At 34.5% G+C, this 26968-nt stretch overlaps 1 protein-coding gene across 7 annotated transcripts in view; it reads right to left on the bottom strand.

Moving 5' to 3' along the window:
- The window catches only part of LOC108752918 (serine-rich adhesin for platelets-like), a 47942-nt gene that overhangs the window by 12042 nt on the left and 8932 nt on the right, over positions 1-26968 (bottom strand). The window contains exons 1-2 of one of the 7 annotated variants that reach the window (XM_018494141.1): positions 14533-14806; positions 12958-14034 (exon numbers count right to left, since the gene is read on the bottom strand). The exons of 5 other annotated variants lie outside the window; for them this stretch is intronic. In XM_018494141.1, coding sequence (XP_018349643.1) covers positions 12958-13541 — 584 coding nt within the window. In that variant the 5' untranslated portion in view covers positions 13542-14034; positions 14533-14806. Of the gene's footprint in view, positions 1-12957; positions 14035-14532; positions 14807-26968 lie in introns of those variants that run through there. One more of the 7 variants, XM_018494142.1, reaches the window with a different exon arrangement.

Genomic DNA, 26968 nt, shown 5'->3' with positions numbered 1-26968 from the left:
TTTTTTTTTAATATAGATTTTGACTTGACTTTCTTATAAATATTAATAAAAATGACAGATAAAGAACATCTTTTTATCATCCTCCCAAAAAGAGCAGATTTTTGCCCGAAAAAAGAGTAAGTAGAAAGGTTAAAGTCTGCAAAAAAGATTATACCTTTTAACTGAAAATCAACCGATAAAATTAAACACATATAAGTGGAAAATGCTATATTTGATCAAAGCGGTTTTTCGTGCTCAATAATATTTCTTGTGAATTTATACAATTTCCAGTTCAAAATATTGATTCAAAATATTATTACACAAATCGTCTCGACTGAATATGGCATTTTTCATTAATGTGACTATTCCTCCTTTTATATCCTTTTGGGCAGAAATCGGTCATCTTAACTCCTACTTTAGAGAAGATGTGAAAAAATTCCTTTGAAGACTTCCCACTCCTCCAGTTTTTGACCGGAGACTCCAGCTTTTTGTACGAATCTTCGACTTCCCAGCAATATGGACGAACTTTGGTACGAACGTACAACCGTCCCAAACCTTTTTCTTTTAAATGGAAGTGTTCTGCCGGTGTATACTCTCATAACGAACTTTTATATGTATTCCTTCATTTTCCTTCGGTTTTGAAAAGAAATATCCCGTGGCGCGGAGATTTCTTTTCAAAACCGGAGAAAAGAAAAAAACCCTTTTTTAAGAAGACCACTACGACACATTAATTTCCGGTAGAATCCGGTCAGATCACTGACAAGAGAGTATCATCGATTTTTAATGGAACAGTAATCGAAAAATAGCAACCGTGCTCTGGACATAAGCGGGCTTAAAAGAAGATAAGTAAATATATATTATTATCTATTAAGAAGATAAGTTTATGTTATTTTCTAACTCACGTTCACCAATCCAAATGGTAGACTTCGCGGGCTGAAAATTTAACGAGGAAATATATTCCACAGTCCTGTACAATTTCTCGAAAGTCCAACAAATCGACGGCTCTAAAATAACGTACATGGACAAATAAATATATTGAACGTTGCACCGGCGAATTGTGAATGTCGGAATAGTCTATTAAAAAGCAGTTTGTCGATTGTTTGTAGTTTGCAAAGCTATTTGCACGACGTTGATGCTTCAGTTCACTCTACGGCCTCCAATTTCTTCGCAAAACAATTTGTTCGACGTGTACACACGTGCGTATTATACGTAAATACATCGGCGTAATTTATATCTTCATTAAAACGTTCCCACGACGTTTCGGGGGCATCGTTCTCGCGCCGCGGTCGTGCACCATTATTATTAGACCGTCGTCGATGAAACTGCACCGCACTCTGAGCGGGAAGCATAAAGTTAACTTGCAGCAGTTATAAGTAGGCCGAAACGATCCGTCGCAACAACCGTTCACGCACAACTGTTCACGCGATTCATCGACAAGTATGAGCACAACGAGCGGCGCCCAACATCGATGTCTCTCTTGCACACAGATCGCGCATTCCCGTAATCTTTAATGAGCCGCGGTACGCCCGCGCGTCGCGAGATAGAACGGATGGAAGATTCGCGACGCCGAATGCACGCACGCACGCACGCACGCACGCACGCAGGCGATCGCTCTCGTCAGCAACCACGGCCACTTGCACTTTTCACCACCGACTCTACGTTCCTTTCCTTTCTCTCGCCTTCCGCCCACACTCTACGGCGGATGCAGACTGATCCGCCGATCGGTCGGTCTGTCGGTCGGTCGGTCTCTTGGGAGAGCTCCCTCCAACACCGTCCTCGCACTCGTCAGGTAGCCGGTGAGGGAGGTCATGAAAGGTCGCGCCACGTCGTTACACAACAACGTCGTACGATGCTCCGATCTTCGCCGGAGCCGGTGATTCCCTTGGAAGAAATTGGAAGATGTCTCGATTTCCAGCAGGTCTATGAAGGGATGCGACGTTCACGCCGTTCTATTCGATCGACGTCCTCGCGGAGGACGTGCGCTCGAACGAAGCGGTTTACGAGAGAGTCCCGTCTCTTTCCCTCTCAAGGCTATGACGAAGAGGAAGACGCCATGGAACGCGAACCGTGCATCGACCACGGCGCGGTATCGGGGTCGAGAGTTCCACGACCGAGCGCAACGGGCCACCTACCTACCTCCTCTCCTTGGCCACGACGACGGCGGTGGCGGCGTGCCGCCGCTCTCGCTCTCTTCTATCCGCAACGTTCACCTACTACGAGAGCGGAGTTCTCGCGCGTTCGCGATTGGCCGGCGTACTGCCGCGTCACGACGAGCGCGTCGCCGAGCGTCGCCTCGCCGCCAAGCCGGCCGTCTCGGAGTCGCTGCTCCTCCCTCGGTGCTTGCAACCTAGCAGGAGCGACGAAGCCGACGTAGCCTCGCCTCCTCGATTAGCTTCCAGCTTCTTAGCTTCGCGTACGCCTCGATATTTCCTAGACCGACGTCTCAGAGATGAATACTGAAGCTCTTTCACTTGAGGACTTCTAGCTTTATGAGGTGTATATTCACAGTTTCTCTTCGTGAAAGAAGGTGTTATTTATTATACGTGACTTTCAAATTGTTAATATTACGTATCATCGGAAATAAACTTAATAAATCTTAAATGCTGTAAGCTTTTTATCTTCGCTTCTTAGCTTCGCGCGTCTCGAATTCCGTGAATATCTTAAAAATCTATAACGGCGCATAATGCATGATTTTTAAGTATTTAGATTAATACTTTTAAACGTAGTTTTTTTTCTGCATTTTCTCAATGAAGCAAAATATCCTGAAAAATCAACGCATACTTTCGTGGCCTTGCGATTTTTTTTAACTTTATTAACCTTTATTATTTTCTGTTTCCGTAATTAAGTCTCAAATTAGAATTCTTTCAAAATATATTTTATTTGCACTTACTACTACTATTAAAGTTGATGAATATTCCTGATGGGCATCTGACATGTAATAAGACACCTAATAAAACGCTAATAGCATATTATCTTTTACATTGCAAGCTAAGTCATTAGAATACTGATACTTTTGCAACATTATAAGATCGCAACAAAATGTTTAAAATTTCTTAAGTTACAAAAATACTCAAGTTTTTTTTTTATTTTCGAAGAATTGATCAAACATTTACATTACAATTTTTTAAAAGTTCAAAATCTTTTGATAGAAATAGAAAAAGAAGAAAGAGAGACATTCAAAGTTTTATGAACAGCAGGGAAAAAAGTCTACTTGTATTGTTTAAAATTTTTTAACTTCATTAATTTATTTCAATATTTATATTTATGTATATTTAAATTAATTTTCCCTACGTGGGTTTTTTTTTTTTACAGATTTATTCAGGTACAGAATGGAAGTTACAAAAGTTTAAAAGTTGCACAAGGACTTTATAAATTACTTTGTATACTAGAACAGTTTTCTACGATAATTGTTACCTCACATTATAGTCGTGTTTACTTTTTTATTTCGACGTAATAACTTCGTATTTAACCTGAAAAATAGTGCTTGGTCTACTTAATGGTGAATTTAATACTTCATATGTAAATGAGACAAAAGTATTTAACGTAGAGTTCAAAAGGTGCACAAGTAAAAAGACGACATCGGAACATTAAACTCCGCTGTCGTAACGCAAGCGGGATCGCGAAACGCATTAAACACCATAGTGACCGTAGGTGTTACGTTACGTGGCGATTATTGTGGCGAATTATGCGTATCAGTGGCTGGAATTACGTTTGTCGCGCCTCCGCTGTTCAGACGCGAGGACAAACGGCGGAAGATAAAGCGCGAGATATAAACGCGAGGAAAAGCGAGGAGAGAGTGTCAGGGACGAGAGAACGATTCTCAGGAAAGAAACAGACTTTCGAGCAGCGTTGGCCCTCGAAGAAGGTCGGCGTATTAAACAGTCAGGAATGCATATCCTCGCGAGGAGGCGCACGCGCGATATAAAATATGCGTTTCGCCTTCATCATTGCACAAGCGGATGCCTATTACGCATGAATGATGACGCATATCTTGGACCTTCGGGACGCCTTCAACGGAAGGGATACGCATAGGGAATGAATGCGCGTCTAGAAGAATGCGATTTCCGATATCCCTGTTATATTGAATCCAACCCAATATAATAGGGACACTTGATTTCCATTAAGTCTCTTCCGTACTTGAAATTCAGAGTTGTTGGCAAAACCAAAAAATGTTTTCTAACTTTTCCCAGTCACTTTTTAGAAAAATTTCCTGGCTAAAATAAAATAAAATTAGAAATTATAAAAGTAATAAGAATAAATAAATGTAACATAAAACTGTTATGATATTTTTTAAAATGTTTTTAAAATGAAAAATTTCAATTTTGTGCTTTTGAAAGGACAGCACTTATCTTTTCATCTATTTCTTCTTTATATCTTGATTTCTGTCAGAGATATAATTTTTAATTTATTCATCTTTAATTCCTTTATTTCATTAAATAGCCTCTTTTCAAGTTTCTATTTTTCTTTATTCATATTGAGTTTTCTTTTGCTCTTTTAACAGCGCTGTTAGCGAAACAAACAAAAATTCCTTAATGTTTCCCGGTTTTTCTTGATCGTTAACAATATTGAAATTGATAAATTTTATTACATTCTTTGTAAACATAAAAGAAGTTTGCTAAAAACAGGAAAATACTACAAAATTATTAACCATTAAAGATTGCAACAATTATTAAAGACTGCTGCTCTTTTGTTCAATACAGTATTTATTTTTCGTATCCCTATCAATTGTTATTTTTAAATTTTACATACGATTATCACATTTTTATTATTCGCTTAATTTATTTATTCGTAGATATTTAACAATAATATACATATTTACTCGTTAAAAATTAATTGTATATTTTCCTCCAGAATAGATATACTAAAAAAATTTTACATTTGTGATCATAATTACATGTTATCATAATTACGTTTATTATTGCTGTAATGTCAGTAATAACTTTATGCGTAGTTCTGTCCACAAATATATATAGTTGATATCCGAAAATTATAGTCATTTATATTTAAAAAATTACAATTTTAAAGTTATTATATAATCGATTAGTATATAATAATTTAAAAATTGTAATTTTTTGGTTTTTGAATATAAATTTATATGTTAGACTCTTACTTGCCCTATATTGTCCTATATTGTATTTATTATTTATTGTTATAAAGAGTCCTTTGTTATCATTTAATTATTATTATCATAAAAATGGTTGCAAAAATAGTTGGTTACTATAATCTATAATCATATTTTATGACAACCATTGAAATATAATTAGCAAAACACACAAAAAATATATTTGATATTTCATCTAAAATGAAATCTGCTTTAAAAATTAGAATTTTTGCGCCTTCAGTCGTGTATCGTGTACGATTCAAGGTCGTGCGAAAAGTTTGGTGGAAAAAAATCATTCCCTGCTGAGATTTCGATTTGACTAATCTGTGTTAGGGATGTAGTTAGGGATGCGTAAACTCCAAGTATTTTTTATCCTTGTTCAACATTTGGTGAACAACAAGGATAAAATACTCGGGTTAACATAGCCGAATTTTAGAACGCAGCCTCAAAGGTGGAAATAGGCTTCATGGCAGATACTAAACACAATTTGCATTAATTATAATAAAGCGTTATTAGTAACCCAGAAGATTTTAGTATAACCCTTTCAGAATCATAAATCGGAAATGATTTGCACAAAATCCAGGATGTTCTTCAATCAACATCTCAAAGAAGATTACGATATTCTTCGCGTACACATCCTACGTTATAACCACGTGTTTGCCTATCTTGCCAACTTTTATTCGCGAAAAATTCAATTCCAAGCGATAAAGGCAAACCATAACATCGACATGCTGTATTTCGCAATAGGGCATTATACGTGAAGAAGAAAAAAGAATTATGTCACACTTGTCGACATGTTATCTCTGTCGGAGACGGCGCGGAACGCAAAGAGGGAAACCTCGGAGAGCGATCGAAGTCATGCTATTATTATGGACGTTGAATCGGTTACGAGAGCCTCGTTCTCGTCGTCGTCGTCGTCGTCATCGTCGTCATCGTCGTCGTCGTCGTCGTCGTCTCGACCTAATTCGCAGACACTCGCGCGGAGAAGCGGTCCCGCACGCCCGAGATGTCCCTGAGCGTCAAGGACGCGTTCTCAAGCGCGTTGGTGAACCACGAGTGCGCTTCGCCACGTCTAGGTTACGCTAGGTAAGTTGCAACCCGACTGCCAGTTTAAAGATCGAGACGTAGATTCAAGTACGAAGATCCCCGCCATGTTACTCAAAAGACTCATTTATTTTTCCCTCGGCAAATGTACTTCGAATCGCTCAACCATAAACTTTGAAGAATCTTCATGAACTAGTTTCAAGCGTTCAAGTCACGAGGACACATCCGTAGTAACACTTTCCGTAAATTTAGCAAATCGTTTTCATAATTTTCATTTAATTTATAGAATCCTGGCTCTTTTCCATAATCTGGGAGATCTTGATACGTTTCAAAAGAAGTCCTGGTGTTTAAATACATACAAATAGAAATATGAGATTGCAAAAGCTATAGGATATCAATTTTTTATTTGCATTAACGTTTTTTTTATGCGAAAATTGTTTATAACTTTTCAGTTTGTAGCAATATCAAATTGGTCTTAATTTCCGAGAGAAGTTTAGCGTTCTTTAGAATTGTTTTAAAAATATTCGATTTCCAAAAACTTTTTTATCTTTAAAAACTTTTTTTTTTATCTTTACTCTTAGAAAACGTAAAAAATTTTAATTAAAATTTGGAACTCAAGTAAATTTTGATCAAAATTTAAAAAATATAAATTTTGGTATAAAAAAAATAGTCTTGGCATATATAAATATATATTGTTATAATTGTTTAAAGATTAAATAACAAAAAGATTAACTAATAATGGTGTGCCAGGTTATTGCGCTAATCATCAACAGATCTTTGCAAAAATACAACTTCAATTGCAGAGATCTTTTTTTGACCTTCCTAATCGACCTTCTCGTGCAGCGACTTTCTAGAAAGATCTCAGGTATAATATATTTGGTACCTTAGGCCACAGAAAGGTATATTAGGTACAATTACCTGCGCGAGTTACAATATTATTTCTAAAAGTCTTTGTGTAGTTTCATTTTTGTATATTTTAATTTTTGTTTTTGAAAAATTTATTTTTCTTTAATATATTATATATTATACAACGTATTATATTTATTTTATATTTTATATTATGTTATGTGAGTATATATAAACGCACCATAATTTCTGTGAAGTGAGAATATTTTAGAATATTTTACTTTCTAAATTTTAATATTAATTATAATTTTTTAAAATTTTTAGCAAAATTTATAAAATTTCTATACAAAAAAACAGTTTTAGCGATTAAATATTCAGAAATATATTTTTATAAAAATGAAGACGCCTGAAACCAAATATTTCTACCATTTTTCTAAAAATTCACTGCATTGCAAGAAGGTCGATTACGAAGATCAAAAAAATTTCTGCCAACTTAAATTGAATTTCTGTAAAGACCTGTTGATAGTTGGCGCAATTAGGCATTCATTTTCGATAATCTTTACAATATTTTTCAGACAATTAAATTATGTCTAAATAAAGATGAACAATCCTTATGAATGTAAGTGACATAAAGATAAAAGAATGTAATTGTGATTGTAATTGTTTCGTTAAATAAACCAAGAGAGTAAAAGCACGTTGCAGAAACACATATCGCAATCCTCCACGAGTTATGTGACTGTTCAACTTTGTGCTCGATCGATCGTTAGGTCGGTCGCGTCAAAGTCCATGGTACGATCATACAAGCCGACATAATCGTAACCTCTCCGGGTCTAACATGAATACAATGAGATAGCAGCTTATTCAGAAATGCAAACATTCATAAAATAAATTCACTATGCTTTCTCCTATTTTTGTTAAGTCTTTGTAAAGACCACATGGTGAATAGAGTCAAAATTTAAGTACGAATAATGAGGGAAAAGTTTGAAGTCGGTCTATTTATCTTTATATGATGGCAACTTAAAATAAATCCAAAAAATGTCAACCTAATAAACAAAAATGTTTTATACAAAAGTTTTATGATTTAAAGAGACAAATAATAGTAAAATTTATTTTTTTTTTTTAATTTAATTTTTTATGATCATATAAAAGTCATGATCATTTAAAAAATGAAAATGTATGATTTTTTTTTACATATATAATTCTTCTAAATATTTTGCATACGAAAGTATTAAAGTAGAGATATAAAAAAATCAGTAATTTTACGAGATACTTCATACTTTATTCTGACATATTTTTTTTAACAAGAAATATCAAATATCCCGTAAATTATTCAATTTTTTATAACTGTACCTTAACATTTTTATAGTATAATAAGATGAATCAGTTATAGATGTAAAGAAAATACAGTAAAAAAAATGTGTAATTGTATGTATTGAAAATTTACATATCAATAACAATACTGCATCACTCAATAATAGCGTTCTAGAATTAAAAGATATCGTAAAAGTTATTATAAAAATCCATCTGTATCAACTTCAAATTCCCAAAACCAGTCGTCAACTGCCTTGAGACCATGAGCTAAATGATTCTTCAAGACCTTGAATGCTCAAGGACGTGCAGAATCTTCGATAAGCTCTCCCTCCTTCCTTCTCTCAATTGGACTCTCTCTTCCTTTCTTTTTCTTATCTCATCCTGTCTTATTCGTACAAACACAGTTTCTACAAGAAACACCGATATCACGAGAAATAGAATGACGAAAAAAGGACAATTGCGATTCATGATCTCAGGTTATGCGTAAATAAAAATGTCGATAAAATCTTTGGTAACGATGCAACAAAAGCATTACGAGCATTCTTTTTGAGCACGTAACAATTGAATAGGCAATATTTCAAACTTTCTGGACCAATCAGAAGGCTTCCCTAAAGTTGTTCCTATATATGGTCAATCCATTACTATTGGTTACTATTCGTTACGATGATCAGGATGTGAACTATTACGGTGCTCATTTTTAATCTCATTTTATGTACTAACCGCGGGTAATAAATTCACCGTTCGTTGTATTTTAATAACTTTTTAAAAGAAGAATCTCTTTCATTTCGTAATTTTTTTAGCAAGGTACTTTCAAAATATCCACATTTTAAAGATTGATTGACAAACTTCAAATTTCTTGACCACGTGTTCGTACGTCTATATAGCTCTTTGTGTAAGATTGTATTTGCATATGTCATTATTTTTAAATATAGCACAAGCGATGTTTTTTTTCGATATCGATAACGCGCACCAATAACGATCTTGAATTCGAGACTAATTGTAAGACTAGACGTATCACACAATTTATATGCAACAAATTATAGTAACATGAGTCAACTGCATTAATCAAAGTGCATTTCGAAATGCTATTGAAAAGATGCCAAGTTTAAGCATTACTGCTTTATTATTGTGCATCATTAAGCAAATGCAACGGAAAACATTATACTCAAATAACTAAATGATTAAAATTTATTATATTAACGCTAGGACTACATTCTGTATTTATGTATACATTTTATAATATATTTTGAGTTTATCAAATTTCGCGAGATATTTTTGTACATAATTTCTGCCAAAATTTTTCAACAGATATTTTTCTACAAATTTTTTGTCCAAAAGAATTTTTTTTCAAATCATAAACAAAAATTAAAAAATCCAATTTTAAACCAACTGGCTGAACTCTAAAGTATAAACAATGGAATGTTTCTTCTTTGACTGAATTTTACATTTTTTGAAGTGTTTATGTAATGTTGTTTTTTCAGAGAATAAATTTCTTTCACTTTTTTATTAAAGCTTTGTATTAAGGAATATGAATACAATTACCGGATTTTAATAGACATAAATCCGGTAGTTATTTTACCCACCCTCCTTTATAGGATAAAAGAAAAAGTTATATTTTAAACATTATAAACAGGACTTTTCGGAACTGTAGAAATGCAACAATGTTAGGTTTGTTCTTTATAACTGAACTAGTATACATTTGTTATACTTAAAAGGAAATAGATACATATTTGAAGTTCTGCGACAGCGAAATAAAAAGTGCAATCTAATCGTCCAGTGCAGCAACAAAGATCAGATCTATTAAATTGATTTCTTTCGAACTTTTTAAATCTTTCTAAGCAAAATAAATGAAACGGCAAAAATATACATTTACAAAATTAATTTCACATCACTGAAATGATCAGAATCAATTTTCAGAAATTCACCATGCGCATGGTAATTGGTAATCTTGTTCTCCACGCATGTTTAAAACACATTACTCTCGCATATTCCATGAATCGCCGTTTTACATAAATAACAAGGAACATCGCGGATTATTCTGTGATGCTTAAATCTTTTCATCACCATAACGATTGCAAATACTGCACTAATTATATGGAAAATTGGATTTAGGTGAAATGAGTTAATTTTCAGAATATAATGTAGCTTATAATGTAGTAAACAAAAGATGCTACAGACAAGGATATTGGATAGTATTGAGCTGCGATGTATCAAAGATGCCTTATGAGAAACAAGTTTTACATATTTGATACATAGAAAAAAATTACAAAAACCATTACTGAACCTTATATAAGCTTTATGATCTTTTTCTGATATCTTTTTTTAAATTCAAAATTGAAAATTGATAAACAAATTCAAAAAAATAAATATGTATGAACATTTAAAAAAAGATGGAACATTGTCGTTCAAGTATTTACATGGATGAAAAAAGAAAAAGCGCTATTTAGGACACTATTGAGTATATTTTAATGTTCAGACATTTTCTCTTTTTAATCTAACCATTAATTTTCAAATTTAAATTCAGAAACAGACATTAGAAAAAATTGTAAAGTCAAATAGGTCGCAAAGGATTATAGACCTATTCTTCGTTCTAGGATTCTAAACCTATTCTTTTTCCTAGCCCAGTACTAAACTTCTTAGTATTGAGTGTTAGCTTTCTTCTTTTTATTTTCGAGAGAGATTAGAGAAAAAAAGATAAAAGACGAACCGTGCAAAAAGCTCTTTAGAAAAAAATAGAATACGTCTCGGACCCTATATAGCTTACCTATTATAGCACTTTATGAAACTATTCGGATTTTACGAGTATATGTTTAGAAAACATAACAGAAATCTAGGAAATTAATGAATAATTCCGGATCGGAATCCATTTCGAACAATTAATATGTCCAGGCCTTTTATATTTCATTGTATTATATAAGATGTACTTTCTACGTTATTACCATTTTTGCATCGTCCTCGACGATGTTCTGCACGACTAAACACAATAAACCTTCATGCGGAATGCAACGAAAAGCGAGTGCAAATCTACAGCGAAAAGCCTACTGTTTTCCCGAAGGACAATGATATTTTCATTTGAAGGATTTCAAAAGGTTTGCGTTTTATTATCCTACAACTACTCATGTAATATATGCAATTTTTAAAAATATTATTTCCCTAACAAAAACAGTAATTACAAAGAAAAAGAAAATCAAACTATATCCAGACAAATAAACCGTGACAAAAGATGTAGATCTTTTGGAGAACGGAAGTCTAAAGAATAAGAGTAATAAGAATAAAGGACTCCTCTCGACACATTAGTTTGGTTATTTCCAAGGTCGAGAGAAGAAACACATTTTCTTCGTGCGCGTGAACGCCTTCCAACAATCGAATATGCCGGGAAAATTATTGTACCAATGAACAAATTCGGATGTCTCACTTGACGCACAGAGGCTTAATGTCTTATCTTCTTCCGCGTGCATCATTCTCAGCGTGAGAGTTGTATGCGCTCATTTCACGAGAGCGATAATAAAAGAATGAAAACAATAGAATAAAGGTTAAATAATAAAGAGTATACTAAAAATAGAATAATGACATAAACTATAATTTGCAGAGGGCAAAGAAAAATAAGTCTTTTATTTTATTTAAGATATTACTGATTTTAAAATTATAAGTCTAAAAAGGGCATATTAAAATTACGACATATTAAAAAACTATTAAGTTGCTCATACTTTTGTTATCTCAAATACAAGCATGCAAGTATATGTTATAAAACCTAGATAAATAAATTTATTAAAATTGTTTATATTTCATATCGATTTTGTAATATAATTTGTAAAAATGTAACACAAATACATAATTATATTTTCATATGTTACATTGCTCCGATGTATAAATTCGATAAAAGACCATAAAAATATTGTAAGTATTTTACATTTGAATATGTGTGCATTTTTGTGGATTTATAAATCAAATTTCAAATATAAAAATAGTATGTATATGGTAAGATATTATGTATCAAAACGTGATAAGATTAATTAAAATTAAACAAAATTTAATGTAAAACTTTTGTGTTGGTTAAAAATAATGCCCTATATAGTGGCTGTTTTCGGTAAACAACTAATGATTCTTTGTTATGATTTAGAGAGTTATCATAAATCAAAATTTTCAAAATAAAAATTTACAGACTAAAATCTCCGGGCATTTCTCTTGCAACCCCAGATGAACATAAAAAATTGTGTGCATATAGATTGGTAAAATTAGTCAGACCAGTCAACAAATAATTACTTCACATTTAATTATTCATTAGTAGTATTAATTTAATGTAAAAAATTGACCATGCAATCATAGTCGATCAATTTTCTTATATTTGACTGCGATTATTTCCTATAGTTTTATATGATTGCTACACCTATTTATTATACAGAATAGTGTGGGATGAGTCAAAGAAAATAATGTAGAAGACTGCCAAATCTTGTTTATCTACAAATGTCTTTGGAAAATCTGTCCTTTGGACGACGAGGAATATCCTAAAAAAAAACAAGATGGTTCCGAGGAAAAGGGAAAGGACAGCAATTGCTCTATTGTGATTGGTGATTGAGTGAATAGTTTGCGATTGGCACACACCAATTTATATATACATATATATCGAAAATAAAAAACCATGAACCTATGGCGATCGAGCATTTAAAATGACTCACCATACATTGCTGACGTGTACAAGACCAACCGCCATTAGAAAATATTCTTGTTGGTCCAACTTCGGACGTTTCCTCTGATTTCGTTCAGCACGTTCTTTGATAACAGGTGAAACCATCTTAGCTTCACTGCTACCTTCGTCTTCTTCAGCAACTTCTTCGTGAGTCCTTTTATAAGGTTGCCGAGTATCCGATCGATTAGAAACCGTCATGATGTTCGAAATTTTAATACGTGTTGCCGACCGTTTCTTGTCCGTCTGACGAAGCAACTTAAAATAAGGCTCTACTAATACTGGCACATCTATGGTAGGTACCGCGCCTAAGCGTAATCGGTTCTTCTTCCGATTGCCTTGCATGATCTGCTCCCTGCTTTCATCTTCGTAGAATTCCTCCAGGAAGTGCCGGGAACAGATTCGCGCCGTCTTGATGTTGAACGGTGGTTCTCCATTTGCTAAAGGTGCGCGGCCACATGCACGTACCCATGACTCGCGTAATTCGGTAATGTGCGGGAAACGGTGGTATCGCACTGACTGCCTGCGGGTCCGGCGATGGCTGTTGCGGCACGTGGCCACCGCGCACTGCGGCATCCTGAACGGCGCGCGGTCTCCCTCTTATCGTCGTCGAGAACGGCCTATCAAGAAGCGCAGGAGGACAAAGCGACGACTGAGTCCGACGTGGTACACATGCGCGCGCGCGCGCACATAAACGCACAACCGCGAACGCGAGGAGCGGAAGAACGTGATGGCGAACACGATGATGGTCGAGAGATGATCCCCCCGAAATTCACGCGAGACTAATTGATGACGAACGGTGAATGATAAGCGACCGCCGCCGACTCGTCTGTCCTCGGATGCGATTCCTCTTCTGGTAGCTTTGGGAATGTATCTCTGATGAGTACTCTACTTCGACTGATTGTAAATCGAGAGTTCGGCTGGGTGAGACTGGTCATCGAGGGAAGCGTGAGAGTAACACTCGAGCCAATCATGATAGGGGTCGTACTATACGTGAGATGGCCCTTTTGAAAGCCTGTGATATGAAAAAGAGACGTAGTGGGGGAATTGATAATCCTCTTTTTCCGACCTGATAAAGAAAAAGAAACGAGAAAAGGAATAAAAACTCAATCAGATGTAGAGAGAACAATTGAAGAACAATTATGTCGAAGACATTTTCGTTACCCTACTCAAACTTTCGAACTTTGAAATTGATGAAGTCGAAAACTGATATTGTAGGGGTAGTATGAACGATAATGGAAAAGCGAGAGACTGAGAGAGAGAGAGAGGAGCATGTGTGTTGGAGAAACGAGACGAAGGAAGAGGAGAAGATCGAGTGCGTAACGTCCGCGAGAGGTGTCGCCTCGGTGAACGTCGCGGCTACGACAATCGGCTGCTATTCCCATTTGCAAGATGGCGTTATTGAAGCCGGCAGCGCAACCGGCCGGCATCACAGAGGTACACGACATCCGGCAAGAAATATCGTGTGGACTGTGGAGAACGCGAGGAGGACCGAGAGGAACGAGAGGAGGATACCATTAGGCAGATGGATGGCGCAAGAGAGAAAGAGAGCGCGCGTGATACTCACTTCTTGCGACGGATGTTGGCACCGGAAGTGAGCGCGTATATATTAGGAAGACGAGGATAAAAGAAGCAAGGGGTAGTTGGAACCATGTGAAGAGATAACGAGGACGAAGAGCGACGCGATGTAGCGATGACGATGAAGACGGCGATGATAACGATGACAACAGCGACAACGTCGATAAATAACGATAAATGACGACGGTAAATTTACCCGCGTTCGCGACACCACTCCGAACACTGGCCTCTTGCTCTGATCGGTCCGCAGCGCAAGAGGTGGCGGGCACACTGGCACAGCAGCTGCGTGTACCTCTTCGTGCCTGCGTGAACCTGTGAACCAATGATAGTGCGCCGCTGTTGCCGTCGAGGCAGGGATGACGAGGACGTCGTGGAGAGGGGGGCGCACAACCTGGGGTTGCAAGGAAGACTGCCGCGCGCGCGAAGGCCGTCGGCGGAGGGGGGAGGGGGGGGAGGGGCGGCGGGAGGTCACCGCTACCATGTACCGAGGGTCCTTTAGGGGGTTCGCCACCCCTTGTGGCGCACACGCCGTCGCACGGTCTTCCGCATTTATCCGCCGCGATCAACCGCCGACCTGGCTTTCACTCTCTGCCAATATTCTTATATATCACTTATAGTTTTCACTTTACACTATATTTCTTCTTGTAATCTCTTCGCTAACAATCATCTTCTTTTACTTGCTTACATTCTCTCTGGAACGTTTGCGTACTTCGTTTTTAACACTTGTTAAAAACGCGGAGAATGGAATTTCCAATAATAAATGGTATCATCATTGTGGTATCAATATTATTAATGATTTAAATGTCGCTACTGTGTGTTTAATCTTTCTTGATTTCACAATCTCTGTAGTTGTTTATTTTTATTATTTCTATTATTATTTTTGATAATTGATCTCTTTGTCTTTTTGATTTTATCGCTTCGTCACAATAAATGTTTTTTGTAAGGATTCGAAAAATATAAAAGTCAAACTGAGATTTTCGCTTTTAAACATACGCTTTTATTCAACAAAGTATCATTGTTATGTAAATGGTTCTTTTTCTTTCCTTTTATGTTGTATTATACTTCTTTTATTTTGTCTATAAAAGTGTGTACAAGAATATTCTGTATCCAAGAACATCTCTATTATTAAAGTTCGTGATCATCTTATCACTTAAACGATTTATATATGCTGTTATATCTTTTTCTACTGTTTTAGTTAAAATTCATTGGTCATTAAGATTTAGGACTTTGTCATCAGTTATTTAAATTTGAGATATATAAATATCAATTTTCTTCACACAATTAATATATATATATATATATATATATATATTATATATATATATGGTAATACAAATTTATTTCTATCTCTTTCACTCATTACTTTGAATATTTATTTTTGTAATTTGTATGACTGTGTTCTTTATTTAGGGATGTATCGGATATCCGAAAAATATCCGGTATCCGGCACTTTTTTACTATTCGGCCGGATAGCCGAATATCATTAGTATCCAGTAATATATATCCAGTTGAAATTTTATATTGACCATTAATGCGAGAATTTTATTCTCCTTCAGCTAATTTCTTGCACAGTTCATCTCTTTTTCCTCTTTCTTTTCACGTTTGGAGGAAGACAAAAAAAAAATTATCGCTATTTTTTCCTTGCTGCCCTTCTTTTGGAAGCCACCTTCCAGATATCCGATAGGATATCCAGGGAAATATCCAGGGTATTTAGCTAATTGCTCTACTGGATATCCAAAAACAATGTGCTCCGGTATCCGGTAATTTTACGCTCCGGTGCATTCCTATTATTTGTCTATTTTTCTATATATAGTTCGAAAAAGTTTTGCTAAAATATTAAAAAATTTAAATATATATAGACATAGATGTAAAAATAATTTGGGACCATTAAAATAATTATGTAGAACGCTTAAATGTTGATGACAATTAAAGTGATTAATCTTGAGTAGCCAATTTCGAATCATTAACCCCCCCCTTAAAATATTACACAAACACAAAATTCAAGACTTCTTCATTGTTATATATTAAATTATAAAAATACTTTTTATAATATTAACTACATTAAATAAATTAGATATACAAGGTGATTTTAAATATTGTATAATGAATTGAATATCTCGAAAAATATAAAAAACATTGAAAAATAATTCAGATAAAAATTATACAGTCTAAAGGGATGCAAATATTAGTAAAGTTAATTTTCGAAAAAATCAATTTTTTTAAGGTCATATAAACGTACAGTCATTTTTTTAATGGAATTTATAATTTTTTTTTTACACTATGATTCCTCTCATTATTCCACATATAAAAGTTAAGGTAAAGTTATCGGAAAATCAATACTTTATATAATACTTATGAGATATATATTTTACATTTCTATGTTGGCACAGTTTGACATAAAATGTTAAATATCTTGTAAAGACGTAAACTATTAATTTTTTGATAATTGTACCTTAATACTTTTCTAAACAGAGTTATGAGATAAATCACTCAATTAGTGTAAAGAAAACACATAGTTGCTTCAAAAAGAAATACGTAGACAAAGCGATACTTTTTTAAATTATGCCCGCATTATTTATATATATATTAACGAACTTTATATTAGTTTGCATTATACGATGAATCAGATCAAATAAAATTTTTAACACTTCTGCAAAAGTTTCAGCGCTCTACATAATTATTTTGATAATACAAATAAAATTATTTTCAGATCCATAGTTAGATAAACTTTTAGATATTTCAGCAAAATCGTTCTTTCCGTATATTAGTTGCAGCTCTCGAGATGCTCTTGGAGATGCAATTTCAGAGCGTCTTTCAATAAAGCGTCTATCCTTTTTTTCTCTTCGCAGCACAACATTTTCTTGTTCATGAAATGCTCCATTCGTTTGAGTGACCTCAAGTCCTCCTCCCCTTCGCGGGGCGTGTTGGGTTACGCGTCGTTCCTCTAGATGCGCACTCTCGACGATTATTCGTAATACGAGTACGATGGTACCGACAGAGATGAAGAAGTTCTTGTCGACATAGTAACCGCTGTGTCAACGACCAGCGATTTAATCATCGCGCACTCAATAAGTAACATATAGAGATTCCGTGTTTTGTGTAGCAAAGAAAGTGTTCTTTCGACTCAATTACAACATCAACTATTTATCATTCTGGCTTTCAAAAGATAACAATTTAAATGTTTATTTTAATCGTATTGAATCTTCGAGTAGATCTAACTGGTTACACATTAAGTTATCACATGGAAATTTTTTGCTAAAATAAAAGTATCTAAAAATTTAGTTCGATCTGATGATTTTATTAGATCACAACTAAATTACATATGTAGAACGCTCAAGCATGCTGCAAAAATGTTTAACATTCCAACAATCAGCTTTAGCGTCCTATATACTTATTGATCTCTCTAACAAAATTATTTTCAGATCTCTATCCAGCTGCTTTTTAAATGCTTTAGCAAAACCGTTCTTTCCATATATAAATATGTAAATTTCGCGTTCAAGTCATCACATATATCTTATCGCTACAACGACGATTCCTTTAATATCGAAAATCTTAAAATAATTAAAAATCTATATTAAAAAATAGGTTAATGATTAAAGATTTAATTCTAAAGAAAATATAATAATAAAAATTTGACTTTTTATCATATATTTAATTCGATAATTTCATGCCTTGTAATAACAAAAATTATATGGGGTTTAATAATTCAGGAGATACATATCGAAAAACGACCTTCTGAATCTATTTCGATAGCATTAAAATCTCTCGCTACACGAGTGACCCGCCGAATTAGGTTGATTTTCGCAATTTGCATGGAATCTATAAACCGCAAATCTATTGTCATCGATTATGGTATCTATAATAATCTATTGTATAATATTTTTCGCGGCACAAAAAAAAAACAAAAATTTAATTATACCCAAAAAGCTATTGACAATCAATATACTGGATAATCACGATAACATAGAATCTGTTTCATTAAGCAAATTATTAATCTAATGAAATTGATGATTTTTTAAATTGGATAACGTTCCAATTTTTATCCGCATTTTCTTCTCTTTAGGCGATTTATTATTTTTTTTTTACTTTTAAAACAAATTAACGTACTAAATGGCGTTATATCGAATCCTTTATTACGCGACTTGCACAAAAAAATAAAATTACGACCTGTTTAAATTCTATTAACAAAGAATTATATACAAATGTCAAATAAAAATGGTTTAAGTATTTTTAATTAAAAGAAATTATAAAATTAGATCACAGTATGTAGATTATTAAAAAAAAAATTGATCAATTATATTTTTTTCGTAGTTCATCCCCTCGAAAAGATAAATAGCACAACAAATTGACTCTCCCCCTTCAAACGAGTTTACTGTATCCGTTATTATCTTAATTGATTAAGATATTGATTAATCTTGATTGACCAACAAATTATTGGTGCTATTGCTTTCTCGCATAGTCAATTAAGAAATCGATCATAAGTGGAACGCCCGTACGGAGCTAATTATGATATAAAACGAGGAAGTTTCAAGAACGGAAACTTAAAAGGAATGCCTCTAAATTTAATTAATTTTTTTCTAATTATTTTACTAACTTATTATTCAAACTATTTCATCAAAAATAGTAATTTTAATTATTATACCTAATATTAGTTACTATAATAAAAATTTTATCATTTTTATCGTTTAAATCACGATAAAAAAAATTAAACAATTATTTTTAAAAAGTATCCACTTAATTATAATATATTTCTATATATTTCTTTTAACTATAATATATTTCTAAAAATACTTATGGTATATAATCATAATTAAGATTATTTAAGATCGATTAGCGAATATATGTCTAACGCGCAATTAACGTCTGTTCAAATTTTATGTTTTCAGAAACATTGCACTGATATTACAGTTTTTCTCGTGCAACTTCGAGCAGAGAACGATTTGGAGAAGTCTTCGTGGAGGTTCTGTCAAGAGTGTTTTTGCGACTCATTGTTAGCCTTCTCCTTCTCCTCCTCTTTCTACTCTCAGTCGCTTGCGTGGGTCTCCTGATCGAGAATCGAAAACGAAGAAAAGTCGTCGAAAGAAGCGAGGTAGAGAGCAGCCTGAGAAAAGACCTGCTTGGCAGTTCACTTAAACAAAGACAGACCGATTTCCGACACCTCTACCCTCTCGGCTTCTTTCGCACGTGAACTTCTCTCCTTCGTTCGCGTGGGTCTCGACATGAGCTCCTGCAGTTTCTGTAAAATTTTTTCAAAAAGTACTTCAATCGGAAGTATTTCTCCATTATTAATTAATCCATATTATACTGATGGATTATTTATTCATAAGTGCTCCAAGAAGAATTCAAGTTTTTTCAAGAAAAATTATTCTTCCTTCGAGAAACAAAAGTTGATTTAAAAGAACTGGATTAATATTATTACAATCTACAATATAATGAAAAAAAAAAAAAAAAACATATTTTTCTAGCTTATACTTTACTGATCATCGGCATCTCGTGGTTTAACCTTGCAACATATCGACGATTTTCAAGCATCTAAGATGACCACGAGCCTAGATAAGACCCGAAGCTTTCCTCGTATCTATAGTCATCCGAACGTTATCCGAACGGTACCCGAAATGTTATCCGAATAATTTGAGTCATTTGCTTGCTGGGAATACCAGTGGACCAAATCAGCGCCGTTAGAGTTCCTTCGGAACTACCTGGTTCCGCAAATATCCAGAGGCCTGCGCCTTGTTTCCCAGGCCGTCATCGACAGCCTTTCCTGCTATGGGATACGCAGTCAGAGAGAAACAGAAAATGGAGAGAGAGAGAGAGAGAGAGCTGCCCCCCTTCTCTCTCTCTCTCTCTCTCTCTCTCGCTCTTATTTGCTTCTCTCTCTCAGCCGACACCCCGGACTAGTGTCCCGGACTATCCTTCCGTGGCTGCTCTCGGCTCGACTCGGCTCGCCGCCACCTCCGCGACGCACAGCTGGCGCAGGAGAGAATCAGCGTCGTCGGCTCTGTGGCCACCAGACGCGCGCCTGGAGAACGACGAAGGATGATGCGCAGCTGCGACGGATGAAGACAAAGTGGGGAAGGTCGAAGAAGAGCCTTAGCCTCCGTGGAAAACAGCAGAGGTGATATTCTTGCACAGCAGGGGCAGGCAAAGCAAGCAGAAAACAAGGCATTGCCACAACCTCAAAGAATTTGTTTCCTAATGCGCATCATTTTCTTCGTATAACTTCACATACGTGAACAAACATTTCGCCTTTCATTATATAAATTATTGCTCGAGCAAACTCCAACGATTAGCGAAGCGAGACGTAATTACGAACAGATGAGTCGGACTTAATAATTTAAATTGAAATTGATTTTATTTAATCTGTACCCCAATCTATCTTTGCAAGTAATTAAGAAGAGGACATGGTCTAATGTCTCTACGTTTCCAATAAATTGCGAGATTATAAATGTAATTATTTTTGCAAATGCGAGTTTATTGAGACAAGAAAAAAGTAGTATCGTACCGTTTCTCAAATATTCACGTTTGTTGACGCCCGGGTAGCAACGAGAAAGGCGAAGCAGAGAGATGAGACATGCTCTCTCGTCGAGGGGGGAATAAAGGATCGACCGTGAGTCGAAGCGTCGACCAACGCAATGCATCCTTCTCTCATCCTTTCTACGATGCTCGCATGATAGTTTCACATGTTAAGATGATTAACTATAACGATTACGCACAGAAATGATAATATTTCGCGCTACGACACGCGTCTACGGTTCCGTCATAATTTACCTCGATATGTATTTAACTTGAACACGCGCGTGATGTCATATTTTTATCACATAACCGAGAAATTCTTATTCTTATAGTTAATGCCATATCTACTTTGACGACAGTTCGTGCACCTGCGGTGAAAATATGCAGCTGCGACACTGCATCATTGCACCATCCGAATAAATTTTATAAGGACAATTATTTGACTAGACATTCTTTTTGTTCGTTTTACGAGCGCAAAATATTTTGTAAGAATTATCACTTCTTTTAAGAAATAAAATTAATGTCAACTTTTTCTTTTTCAAACTTTTCCCCGATCTTTTTCTTTTTTTCCGCTTTCTTTTTGTGTAAGATTTTTTGCCCTAAAATTGGACAAAAGATGAAACAGAAAATGTAAAGAAACAGAAGGAAACAAAATAGTACCTGTTGATATACATTTTATAATAAATAACAATATTGAAACCATAAAACAGGGCCTCTGTTAGAGTTCGGTTCTCATTTTATTTTCCAAGATTCCCTTGTTGACTTTTCTTTTTTTTTCTTTCAAAATTCTTTTCTTTTTTTTTCTCTCTCTAGACAACTGAAGGAAGAAAAAAAAGAAAAGAACTTGGAAAGAAAAAAAAACCAGAACAATTAGGAAATTTTAGAATAATAAAATAAAAACTAAATTCAAACAAAATATGTGTTTTACCGATTCAATATAGGACGTATGTATATTATACACATACAATGTCATCAATACATCATCTATTACCACACCAATATTTTACGCACACATAAATCGTAAAACCATATAGTACAGATTAGATGCCTAAATATAATTCCATAAACTTTTTTTTCTTCGTGTATCTAGTAGTAAACCATCTGTAGCAACCAATTTCGTAAGTACAGATTACTTTTATATCAAACAAATATTGTCATGACTTGATACCTCTAGACGTCATACTGGACTAAAAAATGATAAAGATCTCAATTTTAAAACTTTTTGTCTCGGTATAAATTCTATGCTTCAGACTAGTATTAATGCATACACTTCAATTTTGGAGAATTTTCAAATCTGTAAAAATAATATATAAAATTATTGCGTTTAATCGATAAAATAGACAATTTTAAAATCCCCTTAAAGGAATAAAAAAGGATCAATATGAATCAACAAAAAAAAACTTAAGAAAAAAGATCAATTTAAGATATCGAAGAGATAAATGGAAAGATAAAATGTTCTCCTTTCACAAACACAAAGTTAAAGTTTTCGTCTTAAAAACACTACAAAAATTTTATTTATGTCATTTTTTATTTATTTTTAATGCAATTAATAAAACATAATATTTCTATTTTTGTTTTTATTTAATGCTCCTCTTTGACTTTAGTTAGAAAAAATTTTTTAAAAGTAACCGGGGAAATTTCAGAGAATTTTTTTTGTTTTGACAATCTTGTAAAAAAATTTCTATTCACTATGTATAATTTAAAAACAACTATTTTATCCGTCTTAATTAACTGGCGTGTTAATGCTTATACAATTACAATTCACGCAGATATATCCATGTATTTTCTCTAACATATATTCATATACATATACTAACGTGTTACCAACATGCAAATACTTATATTACCAACAATTTGCAAATGAATAACTTCATTTTACGTTACATAGTAACTTGCACTTGTAAAAATTACATTCAAGAGCATTAAATAAATTATATTTTATTTTTTCTCTTTTTCTGTACAAAACTTTCCATTTTTTTAAAGTTCCATCTCTTGATAGCTTTATTTTCAAAGATTTACAGCAGAACAGCTAAATATCTTTATTTATTCAAAGAAATCATGTTTTATTTGAGTCTTTTTCTCAATTTAACGAATAATAAAAGAATCCTAAATAATTATACGAAAACTTTTCGTTAAATACTGATTGTCACTAATTTTGCGAATCAAAATATATAAACTATTCGGTTAATGAATATAATATTTATATAATAAAAATGACAAAATAAACCTTACAATTGTAAATCTAAAAAATCTGAGAATTATTTAAATAACATAGAAAACAAAGAAAGACTTTTTAAAATTTTCTAAAGGCAACGTTTTTAATTATTTATTGTACACTCTATTTCAAGAATTAAATAATTATTAAAATCATAATTTAAATTCGAAATGTTTTTTATGCAATAATTTAATATGCTTCATCATCTTACACAAAGAGAAAAAAATTAAACCAATTTAATATAAATATAGCATTTGCTCTCTATTTGCTTAGATAAGTAATGTAAAAACGGACTGAACACATAAATATTTCTTTTCTAAGAAAATTGTCTTTTCATCAGAAAGTAAAGATGACTCACAAACATGATAGATAAGCAGACAATAAAAATAATTTCAGATAAAAACACTTGTAAACCAAGCAGTAAATTAAAAAAAAATATTTAACAAAAGTTTACCCTTCTATTCCAAAAAACTAAAGTACTTTTTGCTTCCCTAACATGGGTTTGCATTCGTAGATCTCTTCCATAGAGGTTCCAATGCTTTTTCGAAGGCTTTATTGGACCGCTCATTACGAACAGAAGGATGATATCTTTGGTACACACGGATGCGTTAGGTGGTTCACCCCTTTCTCTCTCTTTTTCTCTCTCTCTTTATCTTTCTTTCTCTTAAGAGACAAGTATACCACTCACGTGGTTCCTCTGCTCCCCCCTTTCTCTTTTCGCCTGCTCTTCCTCTCATCGTCGTTGGCGAAAGAGCACGAAAGAGAGAAATAGATGAAGAGAGAGACGAACCGCGCGGTTAAGAGAGGAGAGGGGAGACACCCTTCTTGAGGTGGGGTCTCGGCTACCCCGCTGCTACCGCTTCGTCGGGATCAATACCCACCACCCCGACCAAAGTCCAAGCCACCCTCTCTCTTTGCCTGCGCGCCCACTCTGTCTGCCTGCCAAACCTGCCAAGTCGCGCGCTCGAGTCTCCAGAGAAGATTTCTACGAGCGCCGGCCTCTTCAGCCTTGCGCTTCTGCGATCTGGTCAATATATCTGTAAGGATCGCTCATTCACGATTCAGGTCAAATAAGTCAATCCGTTCAGTCTTTTTAAACTGGTTCCGAACTAAACACTCCGCCCACATCGTGTCGCCGACACGACGCGGCATCGACGTTAACCTCGACCTGTTGCTCACATGATGGAAAAAAATCCACTTATTGTTAGCGACTTAGGTTTAGTCGAACAATAGTGAGAATACATCATTTTTGTAAGTTGTTCGTACATCAACCAATACGTGCGCTCTCGAAAGCCTAGTTTCACTCCGGATTATTTACACAGCGATAGGGGATAGAACATGTGTTGGTCTCTAAGATCCTTAATATCGTCGACAAATAAGTACTCATGCTATAGTTTTACTTTGTATAACTGTATCACAATAAAATGTGCACTACACACACACACACACACAGAAAAAAATATCATTCTATTACTAAGAAAAGTGATTGCTCACTTTATTTTCTTTCTTGTAAGTAACGATTTAAGAGCGCGATTTCACACCTTGATAGAAAAACAGAAAGCGAAAAAGCAGCAGCCAACCAGAACTTACGCTTGGTAGTCAATAATTTTGGCTTTGTGTGATGCTACTTACTATTAATGCGAGTTCTGATTGACCACTGCTTTTCCGCTTTCTGCTTTTCCGTCAAGGTGTGAACGCGTCCTAATGGTTATCTTTAACAAAGAATATTTTCTTGATTATGATTTTAAAATACATTTATTACAAATTTTAGAAAAACTCATTATTGCACTGAAAGAAAAGATTGGCTGCTGCAGCAAATTAAATGTTAAATATGGCATAGCACTTTAAAATTAGCTGCAGCCGATTTTTTTTTACGTTAGCCAATCGAAATCCTATACTGACATTGCGGATAAGTTAACATAACTAAAAATTGACTGCAGCAACCAAAAATTGGCTACTGCAGCCAATTTTAAAATGCTATGCTATATTTACCATCTAATTTCCTACAATAGCCAATCTTTTCTTTCAGTGTGTGTATGGAAAACAAGAATTTATCTTCTTTTAAAGAATATTATAAAATTGATCGGAGAAGTGACTTTATATTATAAGCAAATAGAATTTACTTTAATTTAATAATATTGAGATATTAAACTTACTAGGATGCAGAATAAATCTGACGCTTATGATGAACTTATAATAGATTTGCGAATATGAGAACTTCTAAAATACTATTAACAACAAGTAATTATTGCTTTCGTTGTATAGTATATATATTTTTCTGTGTGTAAGCTCATCTCTAATCATATAATTAAAATAAATAAATATTCGACCAATATTTCCGTTAGGTTAGGCACAAAATTAAAATTTAATTTTAATTGTAATTTATATAATATTTGTATCATTTAAAATGCATAATGAATGGAGACTCAAAATTGCGATTTAAATGCATGGAGAAGAAACGTAATATTATGATAAAGCACCAATTATGCTGCATTTACGTATTTACCCATCGGCATTGAATGAATTTATGATCCTTCTCTCTCCTCTCTCTCTCTCTCTCTCTCTCGATTCCTACAATAAAACACCATTCGAAAAATCCGCGAACACTCCACTGGATTTCTAATGAAATCTATTTAGAATGAGAATCGTAAAGAAGAGAATCTGGTTTCACATTCGGGTTTGACGAGTAACAGACGAGGCTGTACCTTTCGTGAACGCATGAAATGCAGTAGTGAACGCATGAAATGTACCAAGCTCTAATACAGAAAATTGTGCAAACAATATTGATTTAAATCCTTCAATTTGAGGAACGCTCGATTTCGCCGCGATTCTGAACTTTCTAAAGTGCGTTCGATTTTGCTGATGAAAGTCAAACAAATAATTTCAATAACAAGCGGAACATCGTAATATTCTATATTAACTTTCTTGGATAAACATAATGACTCTTCTTTTTATCTCAAAGAAAGATACAAGATAATAAATTACATAATTATACTTGTTAAGATATAAACAATAAATGTTTAAACAATGTGTCACAGATAGTAATGATATCGACACAACACTGCGTCGATAAACGAAGAACTCGAAGATCTCGAAATAGCATTTTGTACGCGTTCGCCATGATCTCGGTTCGCTTCGGAAAACCAGCTCTATCCAGCTCTCGTTATAGGCGGCAGCGGCGAGACGCAAGAGGGGTTAGAGTCCGTTCGGAGGGCGACGAAATTGCGAAGGGGATTGCCGGAGGGGGTGAGCAAGAGTGAGATAGAAGAGGGGCTGGAGGGTGAGTTGATACGAGGGTGGCGACGATGCTCTGGTCGTGACGGTGGATGGCGGTGTTGGTGATAGTGGTGGTGATAGTGGTGGTGATGGTGATGGTGGCTTTGGCAGTACACGATGGACGGTTACTGGCCGCTGGGCCTCTGGATCATACAAGCCGAATGACGTCACTCTCCGGCGTTACCAGGATACCAGGGTTCGGAAGGCAAAGAAGACGCTCCATTGCCGCGCAGCGGGCTTTCGGATCTCCGCGCAATTAAATCATGATTGGAACTTACGACATTTCGTAATTTGACAATGATAATACGAAGAATTCTAAATCAAACAAATGCCTAAAATCTGACAAAAGTCAAAACAGGGAAATTTTTGTAACCCAAGTTTAGCGTCTGATTTATTCTGAGAATTAATTTCTTAACTTTAA

The sequence above is a fragment of the Trachymyrmex septentrionalis genome, unplaced genomic scaffold, assembly GCF_001594115.1.
Source record: "Trachymyrmex septentrionalis isolate Tsep2-gDNA-1 unplaced genomic scaffold, Tsep1.0 scaffold62, whole genome shotgun sequence".
Classification (NCBI taxonomy): domain Eukaryota; kingdom Metazoa; phylum Arthropoda; class Insecta; order Hymenoptera; family Formicidae; genus Trachymyrmex; species Trachymyrmex septentrionalis.
The sequence above is the reverse complement of the archived record's forward strand: the minus strand, read 5'-3'. Positions and strand labels throughout refer to the sequence as shown.